The 26,772-nt window shown below is 49.1% G+C and overlaps 1 protein-coding gene across 3 annotated transcripts; it reads left to right on the forward strand.

Annotated features, from left to right (window-relative positions):
* Positions 1–2,369: 2,369 nt before the first annotated feature.
* Positions 2,370–16,814, forward strand: ARMC12 (armadillo repeat containing 12). 3 transcript variants are annotated; one of them, XM_049715995.1, is made up of 7 exons: positions 2,370–7,471; positions 7,877–8,129; positions 8,834–8,979; positions 9,196–9,330; positions 14,338–14,511; positions 14,646–14,717; positions 16,150–16,814. In XM_049715995.1, the coding sequence occupies exons 2-7, from the start codon at positions 8,000–8,002 to the stop codon at positions 16,477–16,479; spliced, it is 987 nt and encodes a 328-aa protein (XP_049571952.1). In that variant the 5' UTR covers positions 2,370–7,471; positions 7,877–7,999; the 3' UTR covers positions 16,480–16,814. The 3 variants fall into 3 exon arrangements, with proteins under 3 accessions (XP_049571952.1, XP_049571954.1, XP_049571953.1); XM_049715996.1 differs by lacking the exon at positions 2,370–7,471 and having other exon boundaries at positions 7,920–8,129; positions 8,799–8,979; XM_049715997.1 differs by lacking the exon at positions 14,338–14,511 and having other exon boundaries at positions 2,370–8,129.
* Positions 16,815–26,772: the final 9,958 nt, after the last annotated feature.

Consider the following 26,772-nt stretch of genomic DNA (forward strand, 5'->3'; position numbering starts at 1 on the left):
TGCCACACTGTCCTTTCTGACCCAGGTTTTTCCTTCCTCCTACACACCCTGCTGGAATTATCTTTCTCAAACACTGTTTATTGTGTGTGTTATCAACTTCAGACTCCTCAACCAAGCACACTGGGTACACCAGCTGCTAACCTGTGTGTTCCATATGAAGGGGCCCACACTCATTCATGGTGTACCCAGACCCCAGAGTCCAGCACGGGCCTGATGCATAGCAGGAGGGGAGCCAATGTTCATCAAGTGTCCGATCCATTTGGTTGTGCTCCTTGCTCTCCGCCCAGTTCTCTTTCCTGGCTTGGTGTCCCCATTCTCATGAAGCCTATTGGCTTCCTGATACTTACGCAGGCCCTTTTGTTTTGAACAGCCCCAGTTTTTGTTTTTGGCCACACCGCGCAGCATGCGGGATCTTAGTTTCCCGACCGGGATCGGATGGAACTTGCGCCCCCTGCAGTGGAAGCACTGAGTCTTAACCACTGGACCACCAGGGAAGTCCCAGCTCTGGTTTTAAAATTTCCCATAATCTTCAGAGAGGGGTGGGGAAGAGAGAAGCTGACGTCCAAATTAACATCGGGGTTTGTGCCAAACACTAACTGCAAAGACCTTGCGTGTCAAGTGGAATGAGGGTAGCTGCCTGCTGGGAACCAGCAAGAAACAGAACACCACCGAGGAGGGTGGAGGGCAGAGAAGAGTGGGTGCAACCAGTGGCTTTGGGGTTTACAGAGGGATCTTGTTACTGGAGATTCCAGCCTGCCTAGCTCTGGGTCGCTACTCTGATGCCCTTAGGTTGTTCTTTTTTGGCACCACATCTCACACACTCACACACTCTCACACACACACACACACACACACACACGCCCAGTGATCCTGGCCCCATCACACCTCATAACCCAGCTCAAAGTCTGATAATCTCCACCCCACTTGGATCGTGTTGTCATCAACTTCCCTCTGAGCCTCATGAGCTGCCTTCATTCTTTCCTATATTTTATTGCTTCATTATGTCCTGTAGTATTTTCATCCCCAAAGATTATAAGCTCCTTCATGGCAGGGACAGTGTTATTTATTTACTTACTTAATATCATCTGTTTTGAGAAGGAAGAATAAGATAGGGCACTTGGATTTTGGAAGCCACATAGACTTGGGTCTGGATCCTGGTTCCAGCACTTAGCTGTTTGGTCTTGGGCAAGTCTCAACTTTTTGGAGCCAGTTTCTCCACCTGTAAGAGGTGCTAGAGATACTTACCTTGCGGAATGAGAGGCAAAGATTACAGAGACTACAAAAGTGCCCGTTGCAAAGTGAGCAGACAATAGCTTGTCTTCCTTACCTGCGCCGTGGGAGCTTTCCTTGAATTGGGGGACAGGGTTCCTTAACTACCCCCCCCACCACTAAGACATTTCTAAGCGAGTAAAAGGACACTATTAACACTTACACCAGTTCCACGGACGTAACCCGGAATGCATGGCCACCCTACACTAACTCACAATAACCGGTGAGTGCAGGGTTCGGATCCAGCGCCGCCAGAACCCAGTGCCTAAGCATGGCGCCAAGCATAGTTCAAGCTGAATGAACGTCTGTCGAATGAACGAGTGAACGGAACCTGTCCTGCCCTTAGCTTCTTGGTGCATCAGCGAGTGAAGAAGCACAGATTGACAAGGCCGCCCACGCCGCCTCCCCACCCGCACCCCTGTCACAAAGTCTCTAGCAGCCTCCTTTCGCTAAGGTCTCGCCTTCTCCAGCCCGCGTTCCCGCCCCTGGTTGCCTTGGAAACAGTGACGTATACGTGAGGGGCGTGACCTCTCGCCATCCTCTCGCGGAGACCCGGGCCCCTTCTTACCCCAACCCGGGGGGAGGATGAGGTTGGGGTCCTCGACCCTGCTGATCCACTCCGGGCCTGGAACTAACCCTGTCCATCTGGTCCCCATCTCGGGCGCGGGACTCGCCGGATTGCGGGCACCCAATCCCCAGCCCACCCGGCACCGGTGAGCTGGCGGGGTCCGGAGAACGCCGGCTTCAGTTCCTGGGATCACTCTTCACCCCTTCACCCCCGACAGGCCAGTGGATCCGGAGAACCGAGGCCCAGCGCTCAGCCTAGGCCCGCTTCTTCCCAGGCAGCCCTCGGGCGTGCTGCGTGTCCTGGGGGTGGGCGGGAAGGGTGGGACCCCAGGGCGCGCCGAGCCCCGCGGAGCGCGGGAGAGAAGGAGTTAAACAAGGTGCAGGCGCCGGGCGCGGCGGGAGTGGGGGATGGGAGCGAAGGGAAAGTGAGAGCGGGGGCGGGGGCGGGGGGGACCGGAGCGAAAGAACATCCTGTGCCCGCCGCCGGATGCGCCGGGGGGGGAGGGGCGGGGGGCGGGGAGTAGTCCGGGGAGGGAAGGCAAGATGGGGGGAGGCTCGGGGCGGGGAAAGGCGCGGCCTCCGCCCCACACTCGGAAATCCTTCTGTGAGGGCGCCGCCCCCTCCGCTCCCCGGGTTTGCCGCGTTTCTTCCAGTCCCCACTCTTTCGCTGGAGTCACGAGCTACCGAGAGGCCCCCCAGTCTGGTCCTGGGCAAGCACGAGTTGGGGAGGGCACGGTCCCGGAGAGCGTGGGATCCCTGTCAGGGCACGGGCTGTCCTCCAGACTTTCATCTCTCGGCTTTCTGGCTTTCTGCTGGGGCAGCTCGCACGTGCTGCGCTTCCGCTGTTCACCGAGAGTCACAACGTACATTCTCTCATTCAGTTCTGACAGCGCACTTCCGTGTAGTAGGCAGGTTTTCCGGAGGAGTAAACTGAGACTCAGATCATGGAACTTGCCCAAACCCAAGCTCGTCGGACTCCAACGGGCTTTTCATTCGAGAGTAGGCTAATTTACCCTTAGCTTCTCCTGTGCATGCAAGCGCCGGGCCCCTCCGGGGTCCCCCTCCTTAACGGCCTGCTTGCACACTAGGTCCCCAATAGCGTGTTAGGCTCCTCTAATTAACTAGGCTGAAACACCCATCACCAGAGTCCTGATAGAATAAGCAGGTAGTCTGAGGGTTTTACAGGTGGGAGGATGGTTTGTAGGAACAAAGTAGCTCAGGGGAACGGGCTGGATCCCCGTAGCGCTCCTGGTTTAGGAATTTGGTGGGGGAGGGGGGTTCAAAGAGGGCTCCAGAGTTGTTCAAGGCAAGTAAATGGGTTACAGGAGTTGAGATTGATTAGCTTGAAGACGACCAGAGTGGGAGGGGTAGAGGGTGAATGGAAGGGGCTGAATAATGTGCCTTTCAGGCCTCACAGAGGCCCACCATCTGTGTGCTCACTGCCTTGCCATGCCCAACATTTTTGTCCAGGTGAAACCTGCTTATAATAGTAATTATTGTCGCGTTTGGTGAGCTCTGTGTGCTGGGCACTGTTTCAAGTACTTAATCCTCTCAAACCCAAGAAGTAGGTATTATTATTCCCATTTTACAGGTGGGGAAAATGAGGCACAAAAAGATTACAAAGCTAGGTCAGTAGCTGAGCTGGTTTTGAACCCTGGCAGTCTGGGTTGAGCCCACACTCTCACTCACTAAATAAACTGCACCTAACATGATGGCAACATTAGCCTTAAAGGTAGAAAAGCTGGTGCGGATGGCAGAGAGGTGTGTACTAGGGCAGCCCGTGTCCTTTTGCCTTGGTGAGGGCGGGTAAGAAACTTAGGGTTGGCTGTGTGTATATGGAATCTGACTTCTCTTGAGCCAATATTCCAAATTTTTGAATATGACAAAAAAACAAGAAAAACAAAATCCAAGTTCTCACAAAGAGCTGCAGCCTTCATTTATGCTCCCTAAGAACATTCACTATCATCTGTTGTCACCATCATTTCACAAAAGCAAGTACATTTTAATTCTCCTCAAAAGAAAACAGACATCATCTGAATCAAAAGCGGATACTCCTGGGAGCTTCCCTGGTGGTGCAGTGGTTAAGAATCTGCCTGCCATTGCAGGGGACACGGGTTCGAGCCCTGGGCCGGGAAGATCCCATATGCCGCGGAGCAACTAAGCCCGTGGGCATGATTACTGAGCCTGCGCTCTAGAGCCTGCGAGCCACAACTACTGAAGCCTGCGTGCCTAGAGCCTGTGCTCTGCAATAAGAAGCAATAAGAAGCCACCGCAATGGGAAGCCCGCGCACCACAATGAAGAGTAGCCCCCAGTCACCTCAACTAGAGAAGCCCGCACCCGCACAGCCAAAAATAAGTTTAAAACAAAAACCAAAAGCAGTTACTCCCAAGAAAGGACAGTCCTTGACTTTCCACCAATGAATACACATTCCTCTTTTTTTAAAATCGTGCTGTGGACTAGCAGAAATGTCACACTGGGGATGCCTCTGCTTCTAATGCATCCAAAACATTTGAAGGCAGAACCCAAAGGAATGGGCTTAGGTGTATATAGCAGGAGGGAGTTAGGTTAGAGCCAAGAAAGAACTCTCCTTCTTTGGAGATCTTTAAAGAGCAGGTGAGTACTGCATTTGCTTAGAATGTGAGGGTTGCAGGATCAGCTACATGGACTGGGGAGGCCAGTAGCTCTGGGTTCCACCTCAGAAAAGGACCAATCCTCAGATCTACCAGGGGAGCTGGAACCTAAAACAGTCCCTTCAGGCAGCCATTTCCTGCCTGGAGTTCATGGAGCTTGATAGGTGGTCCCATGGTAGTGGGGGGGGGGGGCTCCAGGGGCCTCTGTCACCCTTCACTACAGGGAGTCCGTGTAGTCACCCACTGTTGGGCTGCACCCTGCAGGCCTGTAAGCCTTATAGTTGCCCAGCCTTAGACTGAAGAAAGAGCCCGGAACAGCAACAGAGACATTCATGGTGCCGAATTCATGCCAGCGAGGCGGTATAAGAACAGCCCACAGGGTTAATATAATGGTGCCTTTCTCCAGTGGGAGCCTGGATTAATTACCTTAGTAGTCTTAGGTGGAGCCGGGTATAAACCAGGTGAAATCTGTAAATCCCTTTCCAATCCTATTCCCCATGGGACAGCAAACGCAAACCACCAGAGACTTACCTGCCAGTCCCAGGACCATTTGAGAGTGTGTTCCTCTGGGGTAGATCCTGTAGCGAAGGTAGCGAAGGCAAGAGTGAGTTACTGTCCTGAGAGATAGTTGGCAGCGGTCTTTCGGTGGTCAACAGTTGAATTTGGATTGTATTGACTAGTTGCCTCTGGGTTAACATGGCCCTGGGATGATTGCTCCTGGGGTGTTCAGCTACAGTTCATAGAGCTTGAGTGAACCTCTGGTCCACCTGTTGAGAGAGCGGGTTTTCGTCTCAATTGTTAAGTAATCCTTTCATCCTTTCCATTAGCCCGGCAGCAGTGGGGTCGTAAGGCAGGTGGAAGTGCCAGTGTGTGTCATTTTTAGCCGCCCATTCCTAAACTTCATGACTGGTACAGTGGATTCCTTTGTCACTATTGATGTCCGTGGGGTCCTGTATATCACACACAGCTGTACTAGACCCCAGATAGTGGTTTTTTGCATTGCTAGATGACTCGGGTGGGCCTTTTGTAATGTCTTCCACCTGTTGTCAGCTGCATATCGCTGTTGTTCCATCATGCTGTATATCATTGCTCTGCCCGCTTCCATAGCAGGGGTCAGAAGCCCAAGGGTACTCTTATTTTGTTGTAGCACAGGCCCCAACCAAACTTTTCCAGGTAACTGGCCATGTCCAATTCACAAGACTGTCCCTGAATTAATATCCTCAAAAGCCTGTGTCTAATTGTTTAGGGGTAAGAGGCTGGGGGTACGCTTGTCTTTTGTAGATAATCCAGGTCCTTGCGTTTGGTCTGTATTCACCAGCCATCCCCGTGCAGTCAGATGAACCACCAGCATAGGGCTGCTACTTTTAAACTGCAAAGAGGCTCTGAAGTTAACAGAGTAGAAGAGAATCAATATAATGGAAGAGAAAGACACCTCTCATGGTAGTCAGCTGCCACAGGGCCCCACAGGCTAGTGGACGGCCACCTCAGGATGACCCCTGCAACCTTCCATTCCCTGTCCTTACTTCGCGACATCTCGGTAGCTTCTTCGGCCTCCTGGCTGGCTCCCCAGTCGTTGGGCTGCACTGTGCGGTCCTGAAAGCCTTGTAGTTGCCCAGCCTCAAGATTGAAGAGTCTGGAGACAGCAACAAAGACATCAGTGGTTTATTGGACAGGGGTGTCTTAAGCAAAAGGTTAAGACCCACCAATCATGGCAACACCCCACCGATTATGGCAGGCAGGCAGACCATGGCAGCAATCTTTGCTACTCGGGGAGAGGAGACTACTATTTATAGGGAGAATTGACGTCAGGTTGACTTATCAGTTACCAGGGAAACCAGCTGGGGCACATCCGTCACAGCCCCTCAGATTAATGACTATCACGAGGGCAGATGTTTCCCTTTAATAAATTAGCAGGTAGAGCAGGGATTAGATCAGTCACTAGCTGGGGCGGGGGGCAAACATGTTCACGTGAGTAGGGCACAGGTGGAACGGACTGGTCGAGCAGAGGATGTACAAAGAGCAAGAGAACAGCCATCTTGAATGGCCTGACCATACATCCACCTTAGGACTGTGTAGAGTGCCAGGAATGACCCTTGAGGGGGGCCGGGGATGGGAGGGAAGAAAGGAAGAGAATGGCCCCCTGGGAGTGTTGCCTGCAGCCTAGGGTGACACGGACGAAGGCTCTGAGTGGACAGACCTGGCTGGCTGCAGCATCCTTGGGGATGCCGTTTCCCTATTTCCCCACCTCCTGCAAACCCAGGTGCAGTCCAGGGCCCAGAGCCATCCAACAGGAGCTCAAGACCAGGCAGCTGAAGCCCTGTTCTGGTACATCTCTGCTCAGTGCTGGCTCTAGGTCTGAGCCTGGCTTGGGTTCCTCCCTGTTCTGTACCGGAAGGTGAGACCAGAGGGTGTGGGGACACTGGGGGTGGGGGAAGGAGAAGAAGGGAAGGGTCTGGTCTCACCTGCCCCATCCTGGTGGTGGAGGTGGTGGAGACTGAGGCCTCCAAAGTTGGGTTCTTATCCTCCAAGGTGGTGGCATTTTCTGACTCCAGAGGAGGCCTCAAAGCCCATCCCACCCTGTGTGTATGTTGTGGGGCATAGGGTGTGATACTCCCAGATTTAGGCCTCCATGGTTTAATGGCACAGACCTACCCCAGGTTTAACCCTGGAGATTTAGAATGCTAAACCTGGATCCCCTCAGGTTACAAATACAGAAACTGAGGCCAAGGCAAGGGCAGTCCCCTTCTCCTCCAGAGTCACACTGGTTAAATGGGCCTGGAGCCCCCGTATCCAGATTCTCTGACGTGTTCTCTCCTCAAGTCCTCAAACAATGACAGAAGTCATAACTTGAGCATCTACTAAGTGCAGGACTCTGCTGGATGTTGGAGACGCAGAGACAACTGCCCTCAGGAGCTTTTGGTCCACAGGTAAATATACACAGAGAGGAACAAGCAGATGCTGGAAAATGATGGATTGGCCTCGAGACTCTGCAGAACTTTGTAAGGTACTTGCCTCCTCTTCGTCCTGTGATGGAAGTGGGGGGCCCTGCCTGCAGAAACGCCCCAAGGCTCAGAAGTGGATCTGTGGTGAAGAGATCAAAGATGGGGGGACCAGGGAAGTGAGGGAACAGGGCTGCCAGTGGGCACACCCCAACGCCCCCCAAAAAACTTCTAAAGGCCCCCGTCCATAAATTGGGCCTCTGCTGCCATCTAATGGAAGAAAGGTAGCCTCTGGAGCTGCCTGCTGGGGCCCCACCAACCTGGCTCCCCTAAAAAAGAGGGATGTGAAGGACCTTCCTGCCCACAGACCTTTTATTCCTCTGGGGTCTTAAGCTTTGTTTCCTGCAGCCTCTGAAGCTCCCTGGCTGCCCCGTTTCCGACCACCACCCTCCATCCCACTGTTTCCCCAGTTTCCTTTGTTGCCCAGGTTCTGATTCTGGTGCCCTGGTTCCTGGCCCTGCTAGAGTTCTGGTTCCAGAAGGCCTTTGCTAGGTGCCTCGGGCATGTGCTGCATCCCCCAGTGCCGGGGGTAAATGGACATCTGGAAAGGTGTAGTGAGCCTGGCCACAGCCGCTGGGGCCATCTGCCTGCTCTACAAGGCCATCAGGGCGGGCATAAAATGTCAACCACCGCGCTGCTCTGCCTCACCCATCTGCGTCGCCCGTGAGTGTCCCCACCCTGAGGAGAGGGCTCGGCCCCAGGGGGTACCTACTCCCCAGGTCTCCCGTGTGGGAGGGCCCCAAGGGGGCTCCTCCACGTTCCTTTCTCCTTCCCCTTTCTCACCTCCATCTCCCTCAGAGCCACCCTAGAGATGCTAGCGCAGGCTCCCCAGGTAGTGGGTGGCACTCAAGTGCCTCCTCGGGAGTCATCTGGCAGGTTTCTAAATTCTACATTCACTCTGGCATCCAGGAGCCACTGCTTGGAAACTTTGCATCAGCAGTTCTCCCCAAGGGAAGATTGGGGGACCTACATTCTCAGAGCCTCCACTAGTCCCTATGACAACTTTGTGCAAAGTAGAGAAAGGAACCCCTTCTGCAAGACTTTGTATTGCCATCTGCTGGAATATCATTGCCATATACCAATTATGATGAAATACTACATATTACTGCCATATGCCAGAAAGTTGTTATAGTAAACATACAAAATTTTTTTGTTTACGATATGAACAATACAGCCTTAGATGTGGTGCCCTTGTGCAATACACACCCTGTTCAACTGTACATGGTGGTCCTGCATATAGCAAGAAATCTTTTCTTCAGAAAAGGCAAGGCAGCCTTGTCCCCAGGTCTCTCTCCCATGGCTTCCCAAACCCCGTCTTTCCTCCCTTCTGAGTCCACAGCCTGAACTGGGCTGGGGTGGCTGTCTAGGCCTGGCAGTTGAGCGAGAGCAGCACGGGCGGGACTCAGGTGAGCTCCGGAGGCTCCTCAACTCTTTGGAGTGCAAACAGGATGAGTACGCCAAGAGCATGATCCTGCACAGTATCACGCGCTGTGTGTACTTGCTGGAGTCCGAGGTGAGGGAAGGGAAGCAGGAGGTCCTTCCCAGCCAGCCTGGCCCCTGGGGGCTACATCTGTCCTCCTTCCCCCTTGAGTAGCCAGACTGTGTCCTGGGACCTCTCTCTGGCTGATGGCGGGAGGGGTTGTGTTGAGGGGTTTTGGTGACATGGGGGGGTAGGGGGACCAGGACACCCGCTTCTCCCGCCTCTTCTGCCTCTCCTGGCACACTCTAGGCCTCTGCATGTACTAATGATGACATCACGTTGGTGGGCTCCATGCTGGATGACAAGGACAACAGTGTCAAAATCCAAGCTCTGAACACACTTAAAGCTTTCTCTGGCATCAGAAAATTCAGGCTGAAAATCCAGGTGAGCCCAGCGACAAGTATGGGGCAGAGCACATAGATGTCCATAAGCCATGGGCCGTTTAGTGGGCATAGGATGAATGGTCATGTTCCAGAAGTTTGTTTGGGTCTGAATTTGTAACCCAGAAATATGTTTTTCCTTGGAAGTAGGTGGGAAAATGGTGATCAGATTCCCAGTAGGGTCATAAATGTCTGGATCTCGGGATAAAACTGTGCTAGGTCCCTAGGAGTATCTCTGAACCCCAAACAGCAGAAATTCCCCAAGTTCTTTCTGACAACAGCCAACTCTCTTGACGGCAACTGGGTGTCCTACAATTCAATTCTGACACTATCTGCCTGGAGTTAGTACAGACCCCACAGCTTAGGGCTGAGTCCTGTAAGACTGCCCCCCACTTCTGATTGACCAGCTGTAGATTTGGAGGTTCCCATGCCCCCTCTCCTCAGGCTTGATAATTCACTAGAGCGAGTCACAGAACTCGGGAAAATGCTTTACTTACACTTACCAGTTTATTATAAAAGATATAACTGAGGAGCAGCCAAATGGAAGAGGTGCATAGGGCAGAGTATGGGGGAAGGGCTTCCATGACTTCTCCAGGTGTGTCACCCTCCTAGCACCTCGATGTGTTCACCAACCCGGAAGTTCTCCAAACCCTGTCCTGTAGGGGTATTTATGGAGGTTTCATTATGTAGGCGTAATTGATTAATCATTGGCCATTGGTGATTGAACTCAATCTCTGGTTCCACTCTTCTCCGCAGAGGTCAGGTATGGGGCTGAAAGTTGCCTTGAGTTGCCTCATTTGCATAAACTCAGGGATCATGGAAAGGGGCTCATTATGAATAACAAAAACCACTCCTATCAGGAAATTGCAAGGATTTTAGGAACCCTGTGCGTGGAATCAGGGACAAAGACCAGATATATTATCATACCACACCACCACGCTGTGTTGGTCTGAGGCTGGTGGCTGGGCCACTGATGTCTTCACTACCACCACGCAGAGAAAATATAAGCCACCAAATGTCAGTTCCCCCAGCTTCCTGCTACTAGGCCTCCAGGCTTACCTGTTACTCATCCATTCCTGCTTTCCTGCTGGTGCCATGAAAAAATGGCTTTCTTCCTGTCTGTGTTCAATGTTAGTCTCAGTCCTGGATCCCATCCGCTTCCCTGAGGGCCTCTCTCCTTGATTAAACTCTGTCTGATATGGCCTCCCCCCCGCTCCTTCCCAGTAGTGTTCAACAAGCTCTATTCTTTCCCATCTTAAAAGGCAAAACCAAAAAAACATCTTCCTTGACCTCCAAGTCTCTCTCTAGCAAATGATCTCTCTCCCAAAATATTTTACTTAAAAATAAGTGGTGCACACTGGTGGCGCAGTGGTTGAGAGTCCACCTGCTGATGCAGGGGACACGGGTTCGTGCCCCGGTCCGGGAAGATCCCACATGCCGCGGAGCGGTTAGGCCCGTGAGCCACGGCCGCTGAGCCTGTGCGTCCGGAGCCTGTGCTCCGCAACGGGAGAGGCCACAACAGTGACAGGCCCACGTACCGCAAAAAAAAAAAAAAAAAAAAAAAAATTAAAATATTCAGAACTTGCAAACATTTTATGCATGTATGGTAGAAGAATAAGAATAAAACAAAACACACGTAACCAGAACCCAGGCTAAGAAATAGAACATGACCAGTTGGTTAGATGCCCCAGATGCCCCTCCTTAATCCCCGCCTCCTCCCCCACCAGAGGCAATCATTCCTATGTATTTTGTTCATCAATTTCTTGATTTTCTTTGTAGTTTTACCATATACACATGTGTCATCATTTTCTAGCAGGGCACGGCAGACAAAAATAGGTAACATAGTTAGAATGTTTTTAAGCTTCATGGATCTGGAAGTATGCAGTTTTGTATTCTGCGGTTTGCCTTTTCCCTCCAACATGGAAAGATTCGTCCTTATTGATGTGAACTGGTCTGTTTCCTTCTTTTGCACTGCTCTGTAGTGTTCTAGTTCATGAATACCCTGCAGTCTTATTCATCCAGCTGCCCATGAGTAGGCATTTGAGTTGTTTGCACATTGTGCCATGAGCATTCTTTACACATCTCCCTCGTGGACATGTATGCAGGAGTGGGATGGTCGGGTGAAAGGTATGCCCAGCTTTTCAAGAAGGGCTGTATCACTTTACACCCTCCACCAGCCCCGCATGAGTGTTTCTGGTGCATCATTTCTTCCCTGACACTTGGTATTTTCGCACTTTAAATTTTTTGCATCAAACTTTTTTGGGGAAAAAAAAGGTCTCTAGGTCTCCACTTGCTGGCTGCCTCTACTTTATCCCTCGACCCTCTCAGTTGCCCTAAGGCTGTGATTCTCAAGCATATCAGAATTGCCTGGAAAGCTGGTTAACAAATGAAGATTTCAGGGCATTACATCCAGAGGGTCCAGTTCAACAGGGAAGCTGTGTTTTTCACAAGCCCCCAGAAGATTCTGATGCACGTGGCCTGGGCACCACTGTTCCTTCTTTCCCAGGGTCTGTATCCTGAGGACCTGACCCCTGTTCTCCTCTCTCTGGGTGAATGCAGCCACTCCCTACTGAGGGGTGGGGGCAGGGAGGAGCAGGGTACTAATGGGAATGCTGTGCTCCCCACTCCAGGCTTCTGGCATCCTTCTTACGTGGCTCACAAAGGTACAGCTTGTAAGAGTATCTGCCTTTGGTAATAAGGCCCAAGCATCTTGCAGCTCAGAAGCCAAAATTCCTTTTTTCTTTCAACAAATGTATATTGAGCACGTACTTTGTGTCCAAGCACTATGCTAGGCACTGGAGACACAGCAGTGAACAGAGTGGGAAAGATCTCTGCCCAGTGGAACTTATATTGCCTGCAAGGCAGGCAATACACAAATAAGTGTAATATATGGTGTTTCACGGGGCAAGTGCTATGGAGAAAAATCAAGAAGGGTGGTAAGGAAGGCTGGCAAGGGGGTGCTGTTGCAAGGGGGTGCTGTTGCAAGGGGGTGCTGTTGCAAGGGGGTGCTGTTGCAAGGGGGTGCTGTTGCAAGGGGGTGCTGTTGCAATTTCAAAGGAGAGAATCTTTGGGACCTAGGGCTTGATAAAGAGGTCATAGAAATGACACCAAAAGCACAATCTATAAAAGAAAAAAATTGATAAACTGGACTTTATCAAAATTAAAAAAAAACATTTGCTTTGTGAAAGACCCTGTTAAGAAGATGAAAAGACAAACTGCAGATTGGAAGAAAATATTTGCAAACCACATTATCTGACAAAGGACTCATATCTAGATTATATAAAGAACTCCCCAAACTCAACGTCAAAAACAATAATAATCCAGGCTTCCCTGGTGGCGCAGTGGTTGAAAGTCCGCCTGCCGATGCAGGGGACGCGGGTTCGTGCCCCAGTCTGGGAAGATCCCACGTGCTGCGGAGTGGCTGTGCCCGTGAGCCGTGGCCGCTGAGCCTGCACGTCCGGAGCCTGTGCTCCGCAACGGGAGAGGCCACAACAGTGAGAGGCCCGCGTACCGCAAAAAAAAAAAAAAAAAAAAAAAGGACAAAATTAGAGAGATGGAAAACAGATTAGTGGTTGCCGCTGGTTAGGGCTGGTTTTGATGGGCGGGGCTAACTGTGACTAATAAGGGACCCACAAGGGAGATCTATGGTGATTCTGATGGAATAATCTATTAATTGCAGTGGTGGTTACATGAAGCTACATATGTGATAAAATGACATGGAACTATACATACACATGGTGCTAATACCATTTTCCTGGTTTTGAAAATATACTGTAATTAAGATGTAGCTATTGAGGGAAAACTGGGTGGAGGGCACATGGGACCTCTCTGTACTGTTCTTGCAACTTCCCATGAATTTATAATTATTTGAAAATAGAAAGTTTAAAAACAAAAAGTGTGTGCATATTGACAGTGCTATGGGGGAAAATAAAGGTGGGGATAAGGGAGGCAGGGATGGGAGTGGTGCTGCCGTCTTAAAGGAGCGGGTGGTTAGGGAAGACCTCCCTGAGAAGGTGACATTAAAGCAAAGTCTTGAAGGAAGTAAGAGTGAGCTGTGAATAGCTGAGGAGGGAGAGAATTCTAAGCAGAGGGAACACCATGTGCAAAGACCTAAGATAGGTGTGTACCTGGCATGTTCAGGGAATAGCTAAGGCCATTGTGATGGAAACCATGGGAGCAAAGGAGAGAATAGGAGATGAGGCCAAAGAAATAATGGGGGGGAGAGGGACAGATCATGTCAGACCTTGTAAGCCACTGTAAGGACTTTAGCTCCTACCCTGAATGAACTAGGGACTCGAGCAGTCCAGCCTGCTGTTCTGAGAATAGATGCAGGGGACAAGGATGGAAGCAGGGAGAAGGAGGCTATCGCAGAAACCCGGGGGAGAGGTGATGGTGGCTTGGAACAGGGTGGTAGAGGGGGGTGGTGAGAAGTGTCTTGATTGTTGGTAGATTTTGAAGGTAGAGCCAACAGGATTTTCTGAAAGATTGGAAAAGGGTGTGAGGGAAAGAAGAGTCAAGGAAGAACATAGATTTTTGGTCTGAGTAATTGGAAGGCAGGTGTAACGAACAGCTGAGATAGGAAGGGTAGTGGAAGGAGCAGGTTTGGGAGTGGGAATGTGTTGACTCAGAGGTTTAGTGAGATTCTCGGAAGTGGAACTGGCACTTGCATATATGAGTCTGGAGTTTAGGGAGAGGTCTGGGCTGGAGATAGCAACTTGAAAGTCATCAGCACTGAGTCTGTATCACTAAGGGAGCGATGAAGACAGAGGAGGCGGTTGGGCAGAAGAACTGGGAAAGAAACGTGACAGAGAAGCCAAGTGAAGAAAGAGTTTCAAGGGGGTGAGAGGGGTCAACTAGGTCAAATAATGTTGAGAGTTAAAGTGGGGAACTGTGTGTGGGGTTGGCTCAGTTTTTGTGGGCAGGGGCAGTGAAGAGTGAAGGCAGAGGCAGGGCTAATGTTGAGGATTATCATATAAAAGTAGAAAACCCTTCTCCTCTCCCCCCTCCCTAGGAACACTCCATCAAGGTGCTGGAACTGATCTCCACCATCTGGGACTCGCAGCTGCACATTGCGGGCCTCAGACTCCTCAACAACCTCCCACTGCCTGACTTTGCACATCCACAGCTGCGAAGGGTGATGCCTGCCTTGATGGAGATCCTGCAGTCAGACTACATCCTGGCACAGGTGCCTAGGACCAGAGCCCAGGCCCTGCCCTCCTGACCAGCCCTGGCACAGCACCTAGAGGGAGGAGCCGAGATTTGTGTCTTCCCTGCTCAGGCCCACCTGTCTTCTCATTCTTTACCCTTTCCTTTATTCAGGTGCAAGCCGCGCGATTGCTGAGCAACCTGGCGCAGAAGAACGACCTTCTCTATGATATTCTCAACTGCCAGGTGAGAAAAGAACTGAAAGACGGGCTAATGGATGTGAACTCAGATATTGTGAAAGGAAGAATCGTGGATTCTTCAGACAGACTTAGCCCTCACAAAATCATCTTGTTCCTCTTTCTGCCTCTGCACTAGATACATTGCAAAGCACCCCCTCTTTTGTCTTCCCAATACAATCAGATTTTCCTTTGCGGGACTTTCTACACTCTGAGAGTCAGGAACACAGGTGACAGAAGTTAATGTAGGTATTTTAACATTAGGGGAAAATTACTTATAACAAAAATAATTATTAGGAATAGACAGGGTCACTACATAATAATTGTTCAGAAGGATAAAGCAACTCTAAACTTATATGAACTTAGTAACAATCTCAAAATATGTATATGGCAAAACTTGATAGAATTATAAGGAAATCGTTTTTTCAGTTTTATTGAGGTATAATTGACAGATAAATTTGTAAGATATTTAAAGCATATGTAGTAAATCAACTATACCCCAATAAAAACTAAATATATATATATATATATATAAAACTTAATTATACTAAAAAAAAGTGTATGTTATGGTGACTTGGTATACGTTGTGAAAAGATTCCCACCATCTAGTTAATTAACACATCCGTCACCTCACATTTTGTTTGTTTTTGGTGAGAACATTTAAATTCTACTCTCGTAGCAAATTTCAATTATATAATAGTGTTATCAACAGTACTCACCATGTTTGCATTAGACCCTTGGATCTTATTCATCTTTTAGCTGAAAGCATGTACCCTTTTACCAACCTCTCCCTATTTCCCCCACACCCCACCCCAACCCCTGGCAACCACTTTTCTACTGTTTCTGTGAGTTTGACTTAAAAAAACTTCCACATTTAAGTGATACCATGCAGTATTTGTATTTCTCTTTCTGGCTTATCTCACTTAGCATAATGTCCTCTGGGTCCATCCATATTGTCACAAATGGCAGGATTTCATTCCTACAGCTGACTAATTGGAAAGAAAAATGGACATACCTATCACCACAGTGGAAGATTTGGAAGATTTTAACTATTCTTTCAGAAATTAATACATAAATACCTAAACCTAGTAAGGTTCTACTTGCTGCAAATAACACAAATAAGCTTGAGCCATTAGACATATCCAGAACACTCTACAATTAGTAAATGCACATTCCGCTCAAGTACACAAAATATTTACAAAAATTAACCACATGCTAAGCTTTATAAGTTTATCTCAACAAATTTCCCTGAATCAATATTATCGTATCACTCATGTTTTATGACCACAATGAAATTATGTTAAAGAATGATAATGAAAACTAAAAAATTCCTATACAGTTGGATCTGAAACTTAGGTATATTGGGGAGTTGAGGCAATAGGAGGATGGAGGAACTTTAGAATTTACCTTGGACTTCATTCCTCTCTCCATCCCACTCACAGGTACACTCCAACTTCCTGAACCTGTTCCAGTCCACACAGCCCGGGAGTCTGCTGCTTGAAGTACTGGTGTTTGCAGAGCGGCTGAGTGAGGGCCGGAGTTCACCCCACTACCGTGCTGTGAAGTGGCATTACAATGAACAGTCTGTGCACGAAGCTGTCTTTGGGGATGACTCACGACTGGCAGACCGGCTGCTTGCCCTGGTCATCCACCCCGAGGAGGATGTTCAGATCCAGGCCTGCAAAGTCATAGTCAGCCTGCAGTGCCCCCAGGATGTGGAAGTCTGGCCCTCCTGCCTGTCCAGTCATTCCTGCTTTAATAATGCGGAATAAAATTATGGAGAGCCAATAAATGAGTATGGGAGAGAAGCTTGAGGGGCAGTGTCTGTCCAGGGCCTTCCAGGGTGGGTGTAGATTTCAGCCAGCGTAACTTCCTGTCAAAGTGTGGGCCTGTCTCCCCAAACGCATTCCCTGTTTAGAGGACAGACTCCCTTCTCTTGCTGCTTTTATTTATTTTGTTGAGTGATAATTTTTATTGGAGCATAGCTGATTTATAATTTTGTGTTAGTTTCTGCTGTACAGCAAAGTGAATCAGTTATACATATACCTACTCTTTTTTAGATTCTATTTCCATATAGGTCATTACAGAATACTATGCTATACAGTGCTATACAGTAGGTTCTTTTAATTATCTATTTTATATATACTAGTGTGTATATATATGTCAATCCCAATCCCAATCCAATTTATCCCTCCCCCTCTCTTGCTGCTTTTAAATTTGAATGGGGAGCCAGTGCTTTCAGGGAGTTTCAGGGAGAAGGCAGGTTTGGGGACTAAGGCCAAAGATAATCAACAGGGGACAGTATATAGCACTGGATTACTCAAGATGGGCTGGGCTATGCCACAGTAACAATAACCTCCAAATCTTAGTAGATGACCAGGGTTATTTTTTTTTCACACTACATGCTCCTGGCAGGTCAGTTGGGGGTAGAGGGGCAGGAAAAGTGACTTGCCTAAGGTCACATGACTGGTCTGGGGCAGAAGTAGGATGAGAACCTCCTAATTTTTACTGGGCTTTTTACTTTCATAGTCCTTGGCTCAAGCCCTTTGGGAGTGGACCATAGATTCTAAGCCAGAATCTGTGACAGTTGAGAAAGACCTCAGTGCTTCCAGATTTTAGGGGCCAGTTTAGGACTGAACTACGAGGAAATCTGTCCCTACTGTATCCCTGACCCAGGACCCCATCACTTGAGTGGGTGGGTGGTGGGTGGGGGGGTGTTGTTAGAATGTGCTGATCAGAGAGCCAGTTCTTACTAAGGGATCCTTATCACTATTTCCCAGAGTTTGATTTGTCACCTCTGAGTGGACAGTCACTACTAGATCTGAATCATCAGCTCTCAGCTTTCTCCTGAGCTCAGGACTGGGGCTACTCCTTCCTGCTACTTGGATACAATGCAGTCAACCCAATGGAACTTGTCAAAAGCCAACATCATCCTACCCACCCCTCCACAAGCTATCCATGTTCCCATGTCACCAGCAAGGTATGGGGAGTCACCTTAACTTCTCCTCCCCACATCCACCCAGTCCTCCGATTCCCACGGCTACACTATCCCCCATGGCAGGACTTCTGGGAAGTCATTCTCCTACTTATGATCTCCATCCTCTCCAGCCCTACACGCTGCAAACTAATCTTAGAACCCCACACTGGGACTTCCCTGGCCGTCCACTGGTTAAGACTCCGCACTTTGGGACTTCCCTGTTGGCGCAGTGGTTAATAATCCACCTGCCAATGCAGGGGGCACAGGTGTGAGCCCTGGTCTGGTAAGATCCCACATGCCACGGAGCAACTAAGCCCATGCGCCACAACTACTGAGCCTGCACTCGTGGAGCCCACGAGCCACAACTACTGAGCCCACATACCACAACTACTGAAGCCCACGCACCTAGAGCCCGTGCTCCACGATAAGAGAAGCCACCTCAATGAGAAGCCCGTGCACTGCAAAGAAGAGTAGCCCCCCACTCGCCACAGCTAGAGAAAGCCTGCGCACAGCAAAGACCCAACGCAGCCATAAATAAATAAATAAAAATTTATTAAAAAAAAAAGACTCAGCACTTCCACTGCAGGGGTCGCGGGTTCGATCCCTGGTCAGGAAACTAAGATCCTGCATGCCTCACGGCGCAGCCAAAAAATTAAAAAAAAAAAAAGAACCCCACATTGCACCATCCTCAAAAATCTTCATAGTTTCCCCACTGTCAAAGTGAACTTTTCTCAGCCCCAAATCTAGGTCACATGATCTGACAAGTATAAGAGTAACTACATCAGGGCTTCCCTGGTGGCGCAGTGGTTGAGAGTCCGCCTGCCGATGCAGGGGACACGGGTTCGTGCCCCAGTCCGGGAAGATCCCACATGCCGCGGAGCGGCTGGGCCCATGAGCCATGGCCGCTGGGCCTGCGCATCCGGAGCCTGTGCTCTGCAACGGGAGAGGCCACAACAGTGAGAGGCCCGCGTACCGCAAAAAAAAAAAAAGAGTAACTACATCAAAAGCAAATAGGATTTTGTCCTGGAAGGTATGGTCACTGGAGCCCTTTTTTCACATAATAGCACCAAATGAATTCACTTTGCATTTAAGACCCTTCACCATCTGTTCATCTTGCCGGCCACTAACCTAGCAGTTCAACACTCTTCTCCAACCAAACTAGAGCAAACAAGTCACGGCTCTCCTAATCCTACCATGTTTGGTCTTGCCCCCAAGGTTTTGATACAAACTTCTCCCTGCCTACAGGGCCCTTCTTTCTCTTTTCCCGTGGGCTGTGCCCCCGTGCCCTGCTGTGGTCTAGAGTTTTCTTCACCTATACCAGCTTTGGCACTTCTGGCAGCACTTCTCATCTGAGCCTCTCATTTGGCATTTAGCAAATTAAAGCTTGGGTTTTATAAACTTTGTTCTTTTTGCAGCAGGTCCTATCTGACTGCTAATAAAAGCCTTGAAGGAAGAGCCTGCTCTGGACAGGCACGTGATAACAATTGGCTGATGATAATGAAAGGAGAGCCGGCAGTGGACAATGAGATGGGGAGGGGTATATTGGTTATTGGTGGCTGTGTAACAAATTCTGACAAAACTTAGTTTATCAGTCTGGGTCCAATCAAGAGAGAGAAACCACACAGTCATTTGAAGAGGGAGATTTAAAAATAATTTTTACTCCAATCCCCTGTTGTAAATAATAAAGAATTGGTTAGTAAGGAGTAAAGGGAACTCCAGCAGTTGAATAGCAGACATAGAAGCAGCCCTTCCTTACCCCCAGGACTGAGGCTGAAACAGAGCTCCCAGGGAAGAGATATCCACCCCCTACCTCAAGGCTGAAATCCAGACTTTGTTGAGGAGAACACAGCCTGTGGCTCGCTGTATGGCAGAAAAGTCACTGCAGCGTCATACCAGTGGAACGTGCAGAAATCTGCCTTCTTAGATGCCAGGGGAAGTTCTTCATGGGGAGGTGTCGAGCCAAAGGCACTCCACGACAAAACCACCTGAGCAGGGTACAGGAGCTTCCACGTACTGCAGGATCCTGGGGCTGGAGAAACCGTGAGTGCCGCAGGGGCATCCTTGCCGGAGAAGCCACATGCACAGCAGGTGCTGGCTGCTGGAGAAGCTGCAGGAGGTGGGGGCACTCTGCTGACACTGCTGCCCAAGGGGTAGCGCCAGGAGGATCTGCTGGCTGCTGGATGTTGCTGGCCACTCCAGGAGCTGGGCACTGGTGAAGCTGTTTGCACTGCAGAAGCCTGCCAGTCAAGCACACTAGAACAGGGAAGCAGAAAACTTTTCCTCCTGCCATGTCTCTCCAGCTCCTTTCCTCTTAACAGTTTAAAACATCAATGAGCCCTTGCTCTCTCTCATAGGAATTCGGGAGCGTCTTGGCATGGTGGTTCTGATTCAGTCAAGTTGTGCTTGCAATCTAGCTATACTGGCCAGGATTGCAGTCATCTGGAGCCTCGACTGGGGCTGGAGGATCACTTCCAAGATGGCACACTCATGTGGCCAGCAAGTTGGTGCTGGCAGCTGGCAGGAAGCCTCAGGCTTTCTACATATAGGCATCTTCACAGGGATAGTTGAGCGTACTTGTGACACAGTAGCTGGCTTCTCCTAGAGTGGATCATCCCAGAGAGAGCAGGGCAAAAGCTGCTGTACCTTTTCTGACCTAACTTCAGAAGTCATACATTATCACTTGCCCCGCATTCTATCTGTTAGACGTGAGTCACTAGGTCCAGTCCACCTTCAAGACAAGGGGAATTAGGCTCTACCTTTCCAAGAGGAGAGTGTCAATTTGTGACCATTTAAAAACCACCACAGGTGGCATCAAGCAACAAGCACTACGGAATTCCCTGGCGGTCCAGTGGTTAGGACGTGACGCTTTCACTGCCATGGCCCGGGTTCAGTCCCTGGTCGGGGAACTAAGATCCCGCAAGCTGCACAGCGTGGCCGAAGAAAGCAAAACAAACAAAAAATCAACAAGGACTAATGTGTACTCAGCAGCTAGATGCATCTGTCTCCCGCCTGGGAGGTTCTCTGCTAAGGAGAAGAGAAAGTTCATAACCAATAGTTGCCACCCTATCTATCCCACCCCTCGGTCTGCCCTCCAGCTGGTTAGCTTGTTTTCTTTCCTGCAGACTTCTTTTACCTTCAGGCAATTATATTTCCAAAGAAACATCTCTTTCCATCTTTTCAGTTGATTCTAAGAAGGCTTCATAGAAGAGATGGGCTTGAATTGGATCTTGAGAGAGGGAAGAGCTTTCCAGGGTGGGAAACTACTTTACAAAAAGGGAAATAAGAGTTTCCCTCTGATGGGATTACGAGAGGGGCTGGGGTGCTGGTAGATGGTATTTGGCCAGGGAGACTGCCAGTTACTCCTGTAACTGATTTCCTGAAGGAGACGTGTGAGGGACAGAGGTGAGGGAACACCACTGGACGGTTCCAGCAGGACCTCAACACAGGGTCTCAAGCAGACGGGGCTGGAGTCCCCAGCTTCGTCTTAAGACTTAAAGCAGGGTCTCTCCTCTCTAAACGCACATGTTACCACTTCTCCTGTGTAATATGCCCCCCTTGAATGTGAGCTGGGCCTAGTGACTTGCTTCTTACCAATAGAATATGGCTGTTGGGCTACACCTCTCAGGCCTGAAAGCCTTGTAACTGCCCAGCCTCAAGACTGAAGAAAGAGCTCGGAGTCAGCAATAGAGAGATAGGGGATCTTACATGTCTGAAACAAAAGGTCCTGGAGTGACATCCTACCATATTCCGCAGACGGCAGGAAGGACATGACAGCAATCTTCGCTACTTGGGGGAGAAAGAGGCTACCATTTATAGGGGGAATTGACGTCAGGTTGGCTCATCAGTTACCCGGGAAACCAGCTGGAGTACGACCCTCACAGCCCCTCAGATTAATGACCATCACGAGGGCAGATGTTTCCTTTTAACAACTGGCAGGTAGAGCAGGGATTAGATCAGTCACTAGCTGGAGCAGGGGACAAACACGTTCACGTGAATAGGTGCAGGTGAATCAGGGACCTGTTGAGCAGCGGATATACAAAGAGCAAGAGAACAGCCATCTTGAGTGGCCTGACCATGCAATGGCCAAGCAAGGGAATGTTACCTTAAAGATTAGATTACAAAACACTGTGACTTCCATCTTGCTTCCATTCTCCCTTGTCCTTCACTGTCTTGTGCTGATGAAGCCAATGCCACGTTGGGAGCTGTCCTATGGAGAGGGCTCAGCCAACAGCCTGTGAAGAACTGAAGCTGTTGGTCCAACAGCCTGTAACGAGCTGAAGTCTGCCTACCACCACCTGAGTAAACTTGGAAGCAGATCCACCCCCAGTCAAGCCTGAAGGTGACTGCAGCCCCAGCCGACACCTTGACTGCAGCCCGTGAGAGACCCAGAGCCAGAGGACCCAACCAAGTTGTGACTGCACTCCTGACACACAGAAACTATGAAGTAATAAATGATGAGTTAAGACACTGAGCTTTGGGGTAATTCATTATGTAACGAATGTAACACGTGACTCTTTCAAGGGTCTAGTCACTGGGTCAGTTCTTCCACTCAAGGACGAGAACAGAAATCACCAATACTGGGACTTCCCTGGTGGTGCAGTGGTTAAGAATCCGCCTGCCAATGCAGGGGACACGGGTTTGATCCCTGGTCCGGGAAGATCCCACAAGCCGCGAAGCAACTAAGCCTGTGTGCCACAACTACTGAGCCTGCCTTCTAGAGCCCACAAGCCACAACTACTGAGCCCACGTGCCACAGCTACTGAAGCCCGTGCTCCTAGAGCCCGTGCTCCACAACAAGAAAAGCGACCACAATGAGAAGCCCGCACACTGCAACAAAGAGTAGCCCCCGCTTGCCACAACTAGAGAAAGCCCGCAGGCAGCAAGAAGACCCAACGGAGCCAAAAAATAAATGACTAAATAAAATTTTTAAAAAAATCACCAGTGCCACACTCAAGTGTGGGACCTTTAATGCCCATGACCCCTGCCCATAAGTAACTATGGCCATTCGAATGTCCGGGAACACAACGTGGATTTCTTTGAGACAAACAAGAAGTGGGTGGAGAGAGCCTTTTCCCTCCAGGACACCTGCTTCCACAGAGCCAAACGATGAACCAAAACCCCACCCTGGAAGATCCTCTCGTTCCTCTCAACTGTCTTCCCTTCCTCCAAACCAGCTCCTTACCCCAGAGATTCTCAGTCACTGCCACCTTAGAACACCTCTTTTCCTTGAGCTGGACAGAGGACTACCATAGTCAAAACTAAGTAAGGCTTGTCTTTCTTTAAGTGGTAGGGAGAAATGAATAAGTATTTTTTGCCTAAACGTTTGGCACCTGCTACAGCTTATCTGCTGATGAGTAACATTTCAAAATGAATGAGCAAGGAGCAAACAAATAATAATAGAAAAACATAGAAATGTGATTTCTTAAAATAGTTTATGGGTTATTGTTCGAGATGCTGTGACCTAGATACATACAATAGAGTAAAAAGAGGGAAGGAAAGCAGAGAAAGAGAGCTGAGTTCATGAGCTTGGATTCCATCTCTGGCCATTTCCTGGTGTTCTACAGAGAGCACCGGAGGGTCCAGGCTGCCAGAGCAAGTGTGAGAACCTCAGCTACTTCCTAGGCAGTGAGCTGGTTCCCAAGATTTGACCTCTAGATGGAACCTCAGGGAAAATACCCCGAGGCTGGAGGTACCATCAATGGAAAAGGGGCAGGAGGTGCTATGTAACAGATCCTGTCTCCTACACTGGAAACCATCAAGGTTAACTGCCCAGCTCAGTGTCATACTCTGGGCACACGGTTGGCAATTTTTTTTTTTATTTCCAAGGAATGTATGTAAATTGTGGGCTACTGTGGCCCAGTCTGGACTGAGAGAGAATGACAAAGGGAAATGAATCCTTACTGTAAGGCCTCTCCATTCTCATATCACCCTGGATACTTGTATTCGGGGGTGGGGGGGATGCTGGAGTCAAATATCAGAGACAGAACATGGACTGGCAATTGCACGGTTAAGGAGATTAGAGACGGGACTCTTGGGCATGTGTGTGAGTATAACTTGTGGAATTAGAAAGCATACAACCTGGCAAATACACACACACACACACACACACACACACACACACACACACATACCTTAGACTGCTAGATCATCTGGGCACATGGCTGCCTAAAATAGACCCTGTATTTCCCAGTTTTTCTTGCAGCTAGGGTTAGTCATGTGACTATGACTGACCGACGGAGTGGAGAATATTAAAGCAAGCAGTCAGGCCCTCCCCTCCCTCATCCCCATCCTTCATTCCACAACCTGAAATATGAAAAGGTTATAAGACAATCTTTGACCAGGCTGATGAAGGCAATACCTATAGATGCCAGAGCAATGAAACTCCAGCAGCCTGGACCGCTGAGACTGTGGAGATCCCATATCAGCCCTGGACTGCATATCCTTGGAATGCTATGTGAAAGAGAAACAAACTTCTATCTTACATTAATCCATTTGTTCTGTGATTTTTTTTTACTGCAGCCAAACCTGTTTGTATAATCTACAGCCCTGTCTTGGTCAATGAAATTCTACTATTAGTGATTTACTTGTTTCATAATTTACTTGTTAGACAAATATTTATCAAGCTTTGAGTGCTCTTTTTTTATCCTCTTAAATAGGAGCTGGCAGGTGAGCACAGAGCTGGGTACCAGAGAAGGGAGTGACTTGAGTCCATCAAAGGACTCAGAAAGGGGAGGTGAGCTCATCTATCTGCCCATCTTTCCCAGGACCATCTTTTGCCTTGGCTTCCACAAATGGCAGTTATCATCTTCTGTCTGTGAAGCAACTGTTTTTAGAGAGGGGAACTATGACTGCCATGAAAATCTAGAAGGGGGTGAGGGACTTCCCTGGCAGTCCAATAGTTAGGACTCTGTGCTTCCACTGCAGGGGGCACGGGTTCGATCTCTGCTCGGGGAACTAAGATCCCACATGCCTCGCAGCATGGCCAAAAAAAAATTTTTTAATAAAATAAAATAATTAATTAAAAGTTAGACGGGGATGAACAAGTTCAAGTTACCAATGACTGAAAGAGGACAGGGCTCTGTATCAGCAGCTCCTGGACCCTGGGCATTTGTCCAGCAAAGATTGACGATGGCACAGAGCCGAGGGAGCATTCTCTCTGGATTGTTGCTAGAAGGAAGTGACAAGGGAATAGTTGCGTGGAAACTCACCTTCCAGAGAGTGGACCAGGGTGGGTGTGTAAGTGCAGTGCAGTTGGAAGGGGAAGGTTGCAGAGGATGGGACTTCCCCACCAAATTCCCAGGGGAGGACAAAAGCCTGACGATTGGAAATGTGATTTTTAAAAAACCAACATGTTAAATATATATGAAAGAGAAGCATAGAAATAAAAAGCATAGGTTGACAGTCAAAGTGATCTAGCTGTAAACACTGAAAAGTTTTCAGGTACGAGAGAGGAACCTACCTCCAACCCATTCAAGGAACCCGTGCCACTTCCAGACGTTTTGTCCCTGAGGTGTCTCCTATAGATTGGCCTTTGCTCCACCTCCTCCCGGTGTGCCTTCCTGGACCTTAGGGCTGGAAATGTGGAAGACGTTCTTTTTCTTTTTCTGGCCACAGCAGACAGAGCAGACAAAGGCCGTACTTTTTGATGGCAGCTTCCTGATTCTGAGACCACAGCTAAGGCGTGTGTTTCCTGGGGCCAACAGCTGCAGTGATGGCCTCCTGACTGTCATCCTCCTAATGGTGGCAGGGTTGGTAGCTTCCTTGGCAGCTCAGTTCTACAGTGGGTGTTTTGAAAAATTTTATTCCTGGAGGTTCAGTCTCTATGCTACCCCTCAAGCCCTTTCAAAGACTTTGTAAGCCCTCAATTACTATGTTACATCTCTTTCTGCTTAAAATAGGTACAGTGGTATCTGTTATCTGCAACTGAACCCTGATGATAAAAATGCCTGACATAGGGACTTCCCTGGTGGTACAGTGGTTGAGAGTCCACCTGCCAATGCAGCGGACATGGGTTTGAGCCCTGGTCCGGGAAGATCCCACATGCCACGGAGCAGCTGAGCCCCTGCACCACAACTGCTGAGCCTGAGCTCTAGAGCCCATGAGCTACAACTGCTGAGCCCACGTGCCGCAACTGCTGAAGCCCACGTGCCTGGAGCCCATGATCTGCGGCGAGAGAGACCATTGTGGTGAGGGGCCTGTGCACCGCGTTGAGGAGTGGTCCCCACTCGCCATGGCTGGAGGGGTCTGCGTGCAGCTCAAAATAAATAAATAAATAAATTTATTTTATAAAAATGCCTGACATAGAGTAGGTGGTGCCAAATGTTTGTTGAATAAATGAATGAATGGGCAAATGGAGACTGCCAAGATGTCTACAGTCGGTTGGGCAAACTAGTTGGACTCAAGAGAGTGCTCAGAGCAATCAATGGACATAAGTGGACAGTGAAATCAATTTGGGATTCTAACCGACATTTTAAAAAAGATGAAATAGAATAGAAAATTGCAGAGCAGATCACATATAGTAAATGTAAGTATTGTTTTGTGAAACTTTAGCTTCATCCACACATACACATTTTATGTATATGTGTGTACATACACACACATTTGCAGCGATAATAATGCAAATATTCAACAACCAGCATGACAGACATAAGTCAATTGGAATGGATGCCAACAGTATCTACTGGTTGTCTGAATACCAGTATAAAAAAAATCTTTGTAGTAAAAAAAAAACAAGTGATTGAAACCCATTGGTCTACGGAATGTAGTTTAAGGCTTTTGGGGAGGAGGGATGGGAGGTAGTGGGCACATGTTTCTGAGGACCTTTCCTTAGGCATTGTCCCTGGCTAGAGGAACATAACCTTGACACGTTCCTGCCTTTGGGGGAGGAGCAATCCCCCTGTGTTGCAGAAACTTGTGTTTCTGCCCACCGGCATTCATTCCCATCCCAACCCCCATCTCCCTGCCTTTGGAAACCTGCCCTGCCCAGGCTTCATGAGGTTCTGCCAGTAACAGTCCCTGGCCCCCACTGGCCAGACCGATTGGCCCAACTTAGGCCAGTCAATTCTTCTAGGGTTTTGTATAATGGGTG

This window comes from Orcinus orca, chromosome 10 (assembly GCF_937001465.1).
Source record: "Orcinus orca chromosome 10, mOrcOrc1.1, whole genome shotgun sequence".
Taxonomy (NCBI): Eukaryota; Metazoa; Chordata; class Mammalia; order Artiodactyla; family Delphinidae; genus Orcinus; species Orcinus orca.

Coding starts and splice junctions, on each gene's coding strand:
- ARMC12 (XM_049715995.1), top strand. CDS start 8,000: ATGGACATCTGGAAAGGTGTAGTGAGCCTGGCCACAGCCGCTGGGGCC. Junction 8,130..8,833: donor CTCACCCATCTGCGTCGCCC/GTGAGTGTCCCC, acceptor GTGGCTGTCTAG/GCCTGGCAGTTGAGCGAGAG. Junction 8,980..9,195: donor TGTACTTGCTGGAGTCCGAG/GTGAGGGAAGGG, acceptor GGCACACTCTAG/GCCTCTGCATGTACTAATGA.